This window comes from Primulina huaijiensis, chromosome 6 (assembly GCF_012295235.1).
Source record: "Primulina huaijiensis isolate GDHJ02 chromosome 6, ASM1229523v2, whole genome shotgun sequence".
NCBI lineage: Eukaryota > Viridiplantae > Streptophyta > Magnoliopsida > Lamiales > Gesneriaceae > Primulina > Primulina huaijiensis.
Window position 1 is genome coordinate 17,224,177 of NC_133311.1, and position 10,730 is coordinate 17,234,906.

At 35.4% G+C, this 10,730-nt stretch overlaps 1 protein-coding gene across 2 annotated transcripts; it reads right to left on the minus strand.

Moving 5' to 3' along the window:
• Positions 1-982: 982 nt before the first annotated feature.
• Positions 983-10,524, minus strand: LOC140979805 (ubiquitin-like domain-containing protein CIP73). Of its 2 annotated transcripts, XM_073445383.1 has the most exons (16): positions 10,405-10,524; positions 9,255-9,402; positions 7,809-7,926; positions 5,233-5,313; positions 4,239-4,357; positions 4,086-4,157; positions 3,834-3,953; positions 3,608-3,677; positions 3,339-3,514; positions 3,039-3,203; positions 2,820-2,891; positions 2,605-2,737; positions 2,113-2,505; positions 1,642-1,928; positions 1,428-1,514; positions 983-1,346 (listed from the first exon to the last, which is right to left on the minus strand). In XM_073445383.1, the coding sequence occupies exons 2-16, from the start codon at positions 9,381-9,383 to the stop codon at positions 1,338-1,340; spliced, it is 2,031 nt and encodes a 676-aa protein (XP_073301484.1). In that variant the 5' UTR covers positions 9,384-9,402; positions 10,405-10,524; the 3' UTR covers positions 983-1,337. The 2 variants fall into 2 exon arrangements, with proteins under 2 accessions (XP_073301484.1, XP_073301485.1); XM_073445384.1 differs by lacking the exons at positions 7,809-7,926; positions 9,255-9,402; positions 10,405-10,524 and adding an exon at positions 7,620-7,786.
• Positions 10,525-10,730: the final 206 nt, after the last annotated feature.

Below are 10,730 nucleotides of genomic sequence, written 5' to 3' on the forward strand. Positions count from 1 at the left end.
ATTGTTATTGTACACTAAAATCATATATATATTGTAATTTTTTTCATGTCTAAAATTTAAATGTCTAAAATTTAATAGATTATATTAAGATTAAGGGCAAAAACTTGTGTGAGACCGTCTCACGGATCGTATTTTGTAAGACATATATCTTATTTGGGTCATCCATAAAAAAATATTACTTTCTATGCTAAAAGTATTACTTTTTATTGTGAATATCGATAGGGTTGACCCGTTTCACAGACAAAGATTCGTGAGACCGTCTCATAAGAGACCTACTCAAGATTAAGAACTTAAAGATATATTTTTTAATAGAATATTCGATAAACAATTTAAATTTATTAGTTAACTGCGATAGTTTGTATTTTTAAAATTTATTCTTCTATGATAATATAATTTAGATAACAATAATAATAAGACAAAAACTTGTGTGAGACGGTTTCACGAGTCGTATTTTGTGAGACGGATCTCTTATTTGAGTCATCCATGTAAAAGTATTACTTTTTATGCTAAAATATTACTTTTTATTATGAATATCGATAGGATTAACTCGTCTCACAGATAAAATTTCTTGAAACCGTCTCACAAGAGACATACTCTAATAATAATATTGAAACATTCCACATAAAAAAAAATCGGAATTTTTTTTAATGTGAAGCAGGAATATAAAGCTTACTTTAAAAAAATAGAAATTAGAGGGTGAGATGATTTATATATTTATCCTTTTTATAATAATAATTATTATGATAATAACAATGATTATGAAGGTAATGAGGATTAAATTAAAAGAATGTAATTAGGATAGCGGTTGTTGAATCGAGATTTTTAACATAACATCAATGTACCGACCTGCGTCAAGTGCTTGTACAATATTTTTTCAAATATGAATAATATTATAATCATACAAATTTATGAAAAGTCATATTGCAATTTAAAATGATAAAATGAAAACAAAAAACACATAAAAAAACAAAAAAACACAGACTAAAACAACAAATTTGTCTCTAACATTCAGATTCTTAATAATATTAATTAATAATTCGAACGAGGATGAAGTAACGCTCATCCTTGTTGATGTCACAAGAGTCAATAAACTAATAAAATAAAGAATATTATATTATTATTATTATTATTATAAAAAAAATCCCCAGGTCGGGTACCAAAGAATCCACGGATAAAAATAATAAGGGAGAAGAATTCAAGGCCATCTTTCCATGTGAATTATAAAGAACAAGCAATAGCTATGAGCCAACTGCCAAAGGGTTGGCCTTCATATGCAAAACTAGTCATACAACATCCATCATCTCTCTTCATCAAAGTGCACCCACTGGACGTTATGTTCACTCCCTCTGTATCATATCATTACAAAACATTCATCATACAAGTTGTTAGTGTTAGCAAACAAGTGCATCGGCGTGAATCAATCATACCTTTTGTCGTTTTGATTTTTGTGCTAATTCGGGGGGGCAGGTGCGCTCATGGCTGGAAGAAACCTCCTCATCCTGGTTTGCATCAGTCTGCAAGTGCCACACGAATTAAAACAACAATCTCGGTAAGAAAACAACGAGGCATTGAGATTGTCTCGACTTTAGGCTCTAGGAAGGATTTAAAATTAAATTCCCTTGGAGTGGATATGTCTGTCACCTGTGTTTGAACAGAAGAAATTCCAATGTTCTCAGTAATCATGGGCATTAACTGACGAAGTATATTAGATAATTGTATTCCTTCTTCGCTCACGGTTGGTGGTGCTGCTGCTGCTGCTGATTCAACATCCTGCCTTCTTAATTCACTAGGATCTGGAATCAAACCTGAACTCGGGGGATTGGCATTCTCCCCGGGAAATATTGTCCTCAGCAGCTGCTCAAGTCCACCCTGGATCTGAGTAGAGAATTCTTGACCAACAATCACTTCTGCAGCTGAATTGCTAATGCCTGAAAGTTGTGCTAAAGTAAATAACCCAACTATACATAAATCATTAAATTCACAGGTAAAATTACCTCTCATAAAATCATAGTTTTAGATGGTTTATATTGATTTATTGACATGATTAAAACAATCCATAAACAGACAACCTCACAGCAATAACCAGTGAATTAAAAATAATTACAGGCTTACCACTACCCCCAGTCACTCCATCATTTCCCTGTTGTGGAGCAGAAACAGATATAGGTTGTTGGGTGTTGCCTACAGGAGCGTGATCTGGATCCAATGCTTGGGAAGCTATTGCACCATTTGGATTTCCTGTAGTTACTTGCTGAACTCTTGCCAAGACTGGATACAATATTCCTATTGAACTATGAGATGAATCAGCACCACGCCCAACAGCTGCAGGAACCGCAGCCACTACAGTTCTAACAGGAATTGCCCGCAATTGGGGCTCCCTGTTACTTGAATTTGAATCAAATCCCGCAGGCTCTTGTGGACCAGAATTTACACTATTCGAAGACACTGGAGCACCTTGCCCATGAGGCTGCGACCCAGTTGTATCTCTTCGAGGAAATACTGAACCTGATTTTAAAACAATAAATAAATATGTGAAGCAATTCAAATTAAGCTTTTCCAGAAGTTGCCAAGAAAAACTCCATTGAACTGGAATTTCTACAGCACCTGTTCGTATTCTGATGTCAATATTTCGAGGGAGAGATCCAGAACCACCAGAGCCTGCAGCTAATCCAGAGCCCTGTTGAGCAGTACCAACTGGAACTGAACCAAAACTTCCTCCTGGTTGGAAGGGCTGGGGCTGTAGTTGGTAAATAAAGGAGAGGGTGAACAAATCTTATAGCACAAACAATGGGAGGAACACTTGTTCAACCAAATACCACCTGAACCATGATAGGATTGGGCCCCGTTGAGGATACAAAAACAGAGGGCCCAGAATTCACCATTGCATCAGCCTGAGGATGGAATGAATAATCCTCGTTAGATGGAGGGCAACTTTTAGACTAATAACTTTTTATGAAGCTACCTCTATAAGCTAAAACAGACACTATGATACCACAAAACGTAAATGTTCAATCTATCCAGGTAGTAGATAAACATACAGGTGTTTGACCCATCCTCAGAGTCATTATTGCCCTGCCAAGCTCAAGCAATAAAGACCCTAAATTTTGGAAAAGAGCTCCTGATCTTATAGCATTAGATTGAATTCTTGACCGCTCTAATGGATCAGTAACATTTGTGTGACACTGCAGTTGTCCAGCAAGTTGCTGCAGTTGAAGACAGAGTTATAGAAGCACAAATCTCTAACCACGACAAGTGTTATGTTTGTCATATTTGATGATCACTGGAGAACCCTTCTTTGATTTATATCTATCAATTCACAGTTACCAGGTTTCTCATACCGATAAGCATTCAGTGGCTTGGCCAACAAGCAGTTGTCTGGTAGATGTTATCACCTCTGCCAAGGACTCTGGTGTCAGAAGCCCTCTGGTCTCGTTAGAACGTATAGTAGTGTCTAATTCATGTCCATCACGCTCAGAAAAACAAGTATTTCCAAAATTTGTGATCTGTCCACCGGCTGGAAAGTCAAAAACTCAAACACTTGAAGATGAGAAAAGTTGATTGAACAAAATGGAAGAAATACAAGTTTCAATCGAGTAGAGTTCCACACCATTGGCAGTAAATTCCTGCCGCAAATGACTTAAGTACTGTAACAAAGTAGTCAATGAATCTGGTATTATCTGCAAGAAACATGGTCATTTTCTTCAAAGATTAATACAGGGAGAGGAGTAATTAGACATTCATTTATGAAAAACACAACACAATATTGATTTGTTTGTTTGAAGTATCAACATTTGAACTGTGTGCGATAAGAACTGATTAAATATGAGTGCTACCGGTGGCTGCATAGCTTCCAATGGAACAGATGCAGCACCTAATTGGTCAGACAGCATTGTTCTAGAATTTCTAAGACCACCATGACTGGGCACAGTCGAAAGCCGTTCCGAAGGCAGTAGCTGTCCAAGAGAGACATGAAAAAATAATCAAAATCGAGTGTTCTCTCAGAAGAACACTCAAATAAAGATGGCATTGAATCAAAACTAGCATAGCTCAGAAAAGAGTGCTAATTGTCAAGCATTCACACTCACATTAAGATCAATTCCTTCGCCACCATTTCCAGACCTTGGGATTCCAAACGAACTCAGAACAGCTGAGACAATCTATAAAGCACCCCACCAGAAACATATATGTATATTAGAGAATTGTAGTTCATATAATCTAGTGAATATTCATATATTTACCCGATTGAGATCAGGAAATGCTCCATCTCCCTGCTCTGATAAGTTGAAGGTTCCAACAACCATACCAGAACCTTCTTGATTGCCGGGATTAAGCCCCGTTCCTATCGTTGGATCAGTTGCTGGAGAGAGAGAGAGAAGCTTGATAATCACAAACAGAATGAAAAACTGAACTTAAAGAAGACCAATAGCAGTAAACATCAATGTGTCACTAGAAATTCGCCTCAATAAGGGCTCATGAAGCCAAATAAAATTGTTTGCACAATAGTACTGAGACAAACGGAGTAGGTTATCAGGTTGAACTCACAACGTTCTCAATAGAGACGCTGTTTGATCATTGGTTCCGATTAGTGCATAAAACTAAGGTGGTGTTTGAAGCAGCTTGCTTCACAATGACTATTGATTTGATTAGAATAAGCTTAAAGCTACATGGTTGTTACAGATTTTATCAAGGAATAGAAAGGTTCTCTAATTATTTTAGCCACACTCAGTAATCAAGGTCATACTGCGTTTCTGCTTTGTTAGATCATGCATCCATGACTACAAAATCAATTCATAATGCTCACCGGTATGCTTAAACAACATTACTCTAATCTAAAAACTGAATAAAAGCAAATTCAAATAAATACAACTGATTATCTTAATAACAATATTCTCAACAATTCCCAATAATCATAATTTAGTCATGCTAACCAACAATAATCAAATCCTGCAAGAGACAAGGGCTTTCACATCTTGTTCCAAGAATTATGATGATTGAAAATTGAAATAATGAAACACCTTTATCATGTTTCCAGAATGTGATGTCCCCACTTCCCAAGCAAATGCACCATTGTGTTCACACTAACTAAACTGATCGTGTAAAATCCATAATTCTAGGGGGGACAAGGATTGTTTGCAAGCACAATACATGAAGCAATTTTTTACCTCAAAGTGAGGAATTTGTACGACCTATGCGATGATTGATCTATTGGATAAAATGTATGCTAAACCAAACCTGGAAGATCAAATGAACTCTCCGGAGATGGAGTAACTGGTTGTCTCACTACCAGGTGCAGGGTGTGACCATCTTCTACATCTACAGATTCATGCATCAAGGAACTCAAGCAAAAGTAGAACGATAAAGAAAGAACCCTCTCAGATTCTCACTCAAGTATAAACGAATATGATAAACACATCTTCATAGAATAATTACAAAACATGCAATTCAAGTACTACAAACTTGTGGAGATATTTCTTCATTCCAACAGCTCAATTATTTTTTTTAGTATCAATTATCCTCGTACCAAGAACATTGTCCTTGAACTAATATATTGGAAAGATAATATAACTTCTAATTTGTTTGAAATAAAAATCACATTTACAACCCATTGATTGGACCATGGATAAACAGATTGAACCAACGTTTGCCTGAATATGAAACGTATTGACCCGAATTCTTATTTTGAATGAAATACTAATTAAGAGATGATTAAGGAGTTGTTAATTAAGTATTATCGAGGAATTGATAATTCGGATTCAACCTGTTGAGATCCACCGAATTTAAAATGGACCACCCAATCTATTTCAGATTACATTATCCCGAGAAATCCAACTAGACGAATGAGATTATAACACGTGACAGAAAAGATTAATTTCGGATCTTCTGACTAGTCCGGATGCAACCTATAAATAGAAGTTGATTTCATTTGTTTCTTATACCGTTTTCCCTTAATTGCTCTCTCTCAAGTTCTAGCCATATAGCTTAGGTTTTCTACCTAGTTTCTAGAGCAGTTTAATGTCGGGAAGTTTCGAAGCTAGTTTCGACTCGAGGAGGGATCGGTGAATCGAGACATGCAGACCGGGACATCATCAACGGGCTGACAACATACACAAGTATAATCCTGAAGCCTTAAATAGTGATTAAAGATCATTAGAAAGAACTTTGAATCATGTTTGGTAATTCAAGATCTGGCCTGATAGTGATTTCATTATGTTGGTATTGTTAGGTTCGGATGAGTAAACTTTCTGTCAGATTATTTTAGTGAGGTACATGATGTACTGACCGAGATATCCAAGCGTAGTACACACACTTATATGATGCATATTTATCCGTTGCATGATACATGGTTTAATGCGTTGGCATATTATGCATGTCATATCATGTTGGCCCTGATATCTTTTGAGATATACCTCGTTTGTTGGGGCCACTGAGCCATGTTCCGTATTGTGGACGGGTGGGCATCGAGAGCTACGGTGTCTGACGGGACCCGCGCTCTGATGGTGAGTGTGGAGCCAGAACTTGCCTAGGGCAGATCAGAGACTATACACTTCGACGCTTTTAGACTGAACATTTGATTCTTGACTTGATCCTTGATACTCGAGCATTTTGCATTTCTCATGCATCGTATCAGTTTGTATCCTTGTACATTCTCGTATTGGGCGATTATCGCTCACGTCTTTGTTTTCATCTTGAGCACCCTATTTCACAGGGCAGGTCTTAGGTTAAACAGTTCGGACGGCCAAGACAGTGGTTAGAGCAGTTGGGTTTTCGGTGGTGATTTAGTGGAGGTTTTATTTGGTTTCTCGTATTTTCGTGCAGGATTATGTTTTCGATATGATTGTATTAATGTTTAATGTTTAAGACTGATATTATTGTTCTGTTTTCGTTTGGGTTGTAAGATGATTAAGTTATTTGGTTTCCGCTGTTTAATTGTTGCTATCAAGTTTAAATTTTGCGTGCTTATTATTCTGTTTAGCAGTGGCTCGGGTAAGGGCGCTACATGAAATCAGTTTGATCCTTGCTCCAGGTCAATTAATAAGATTATGATAAAATCTTAATAGCAATGCGGTTTCCAATAAAAGTTTACAAGAGAAACTAATATTGTTTGTATATTATGCAAACAATTTAGTCTCGCTTTCTTTCAAGCATGTGCTATGTGGATTAAGGTAATATGTTATTCCTTCAAATGATGATATTAGAGAACACAATGTTCGCTAAAGTGTCAAAATTTCCTCTTGTAGTCAAGGCTCGCATGGTTCTATATAATAAAAGAAATGCAATAGAAAATATATCAGTTTAAACAACAAATATTTCCAATAAATGTTTATCTAAACTAAATTTCATCTATTAAGTTGAAAAAAATGCTCAATTTTAGAGTGTAACTCATACAGATATTCCCAAATGAATGTGAAATACAGTAAATATTAAGCTTAATAGTATTCACATTCTATAAGCAAAACAAATATTTACATAAGTTATTTTCTTAGAACCTGAGTAGGAATCCATACTCTTTCAAAGGACTTTCCTGTTGAGTCCCTTGAAATGAATCATCATTCCCAAATGTTTACACCTATGACGTATCTCATAGAGTCAAAGACTCAACTAAGCCATAGCAATCTCACAATGTAACAGCAAACAACAATTCTCTCATCTTTCTTTGCTTGGGAGAGAATAATTCATGTAGATTTTTCATTGCCTCATACACTGAAGACAAATAAACAAACAATAGAAAAAGATCAACAATCGAAAGGAAAAAGAGCCCTTCCTACAACTCAAAGCAAAGACACACAAATCAAAACTTCAAAGGATACGGTACGCAGAGAGTAGCTGATCGTCCTTTAAAACTTTTCCACGGCATATAAGGCGTTGTTGCTCAGACAGAACACCAGTTAAAGAAGCGATGTGTTCCTTAAGTTCAGGAACAGGAACCTGCAACCAGTGTACAAATTAAGAAACTAAGAATAATTTGAAATCAATATGTACAACCATATTCTCAATTTCTAGTCACTGACAACATGCCTAAGTATCATCGCAGTGACCCTACTTAGGAGGATCATCGGTTTGAATTGATTTCATGGTTTCGATCAGTTTTAAAATCAGCGAAACCGACTTTGTAAATTCAAAAAATATATAATAGGCTTTAATTAAAACATAATTTATTACAATTTTTCAATTATAGAAATTTAATTTGTCATAACTGGTTTTGCTTCATTCTCAAATCTAATTAATGTTTTTATTTACTATTTTTTAAGATAAATATATTAATATAGGTGATACCGGATGATTGTGGAGTTTCTTTTGAAACTAACATAATTCATTTTGAGGATTTATATTTTTTATTCTAAATTTATAATGTCATCGTCACATAATATATTGTTAAATACTTTAATATCTATGTAAATATTGATATTTGTTTGTCTATAATAGCTAGTTTATAAAATTTAAATTAAGTTTAAAATAATTAAAATATTTCACATGGAAAAAAATATAAATTTAAAATCAATCATCCAAACCTAACTCAACTGAAAATTTAGATTTGGTTTGGTATAGATTTTAACTATTAATGGTTTGGTTTCATTAACTAAAATTGTTGCACTTGGTTTGGTTCGAGTTTTTATCAAAACCGAACAGAACCGAATTTCTCACCCCTAGCCCTACTAATGCATATCAATGCATGAGCCTCGCTACAATATATCCGGCGAACAGCTTAAGATATAAAATTAAATAGAAATAACTTGTGCCTTCATATCCCACCACAGATTCCTAGTCTTCACAGAAACAGTAAAAACCATTTTCATCCAGGTCCCAACCGCCTAAGTTGCAATACTTGCTGAAATTCAAAAATCATAACGCACCACTCTATTTTCTTAGACCATGAACGCACTACAAACTCTAAATTTTATTTCAATAACACACAGATTGCTTGCCGTTCGCCCCACAAGATAAAGTACCCAACCATCCCTTTAAATAATTAACTTGAAAATCTCGGAGAAAATTATCCACATCACTATAATATGGGATAGTGCCATAAGAAACCAACGAAGTTTATAACTATTAAAATGATAAATGCAATTTTAGTAGAGCAATAAGAAGAAATATGGTAACTCAAAACAGCTTTAGGATAATATATGTGTGGGGGCACACATAAAACACGTGGGTGAATAAAGGAAAAGAGTAAAAGACGGACATAGGTTCAGGTGCACAAGCATACAAAATTGAATAACAAAAGATCTGAGCAAGAGGGAAATATAGATTACGCATTTATCCACTCGCAAAGTGAAAGTTTGAGAATCCAAAGTCTTGATCTTAATTTCAACGGTAGTTTCAGAACACCCAGCCACGTCATTATGGGATCTATCTGTGCGCTCAACGCTCTTGCTTCCCATCAATTGAAGAGATGACAGCCTGAAATCAGCTACGTTTAGATGTCTTGATAAAAAGATTTGAACGCAACAAATGGAAAAGTTGAAACTATAAAAAATTTAACTCAAGCCACCCCCGACAATAGAACCAAAAAAGTAGCAAGGAAAAAGTGAATCGCGCATATTTACGTAATACAAAAATTTTACATGTTTCATAAAGGCGGGAAATACTCGATAAACATTTGGCAGCAAAACATGATGTTCCTTAACCCCCTATGTTTACAATGATAGGAAATTCCAGTCTTCATCTGACTCATTTCAAATCAACCAAGAAAAAATGAATTCCCTGATCGCTTAATATGCTGAACTGCCCTTCCTGGACATACTGTGAACTGATCCAATCATCCCACCACACAATTTGAATACCACATAAATTCAATTATTAATGACAGTTATATTTTCGAAATCATTTTCACAAGAATCGTGTTTTAGGTTGTCAACCTTTATCTCTATTTCTCTAGGGTTCAAGTGAACATAACTTAACACCAGAATGACCATATCTCTGAATTGCAACGCTGTATAACTAATGGAATGAATACCCTTTAGTCTAAAGGATAAAATGCTGCGGCTTTATATAGAAAACACCCACCCGTCAGTATCCAAACACCCAAAATAACCATGATGCTTTCTCTTTTCTCCCGACATAAAAACACTCAACTGGACGAAGTTCCATCCGTTTTCATTCATAAACAACCATACCTCAAATCTCGCAGCAGTAAACAAAGAAAAATAAAAAAATAAAATATGGATTCTTGAATAATTAATTATTCTCCCTAACAAAATCTGATCAACAAATTAAACTACTCTAAATAGAAACTCAGAAAGCCAATATCCGAGCTTTTTGACAACCCATTACAGAAGTGGGGTAAAATAGCAATAAACTGCCATAACCCGAGAAAAACAGTCCACGAAACAACACAGAGACACACATGAAAAGATAAAAGAAAATTACTAAAAAAATTTTTAAAAAAAATTACAAACAAACCCAGTGAAGCACGATCTTCTATATAGTTGGCCGTTGATTTAAAATAATCACAGGCCAACAGAGCAGTGGTGGAGCTGAGGAGGATGAGCAGAGACTGGAGAGTAGGTATTTAAATTTATCATTTTTTTTTTGGATTACAGATTTTGCTAAATTAGATGAGAAAAAATAAAGGCCTGTTTGGTTGGTAAACCCAAAGTGAGGTCAATGAAAAGCCAAGAACCCGTTGGCCGCCATTCTTAGTTATTTATTTTTAAGGTAAAACTCAAATATCTGAACTTGGTCGGACTAGTCTTGGGATGATAGTCTTCCTCGTGGTTAGTCTCTGA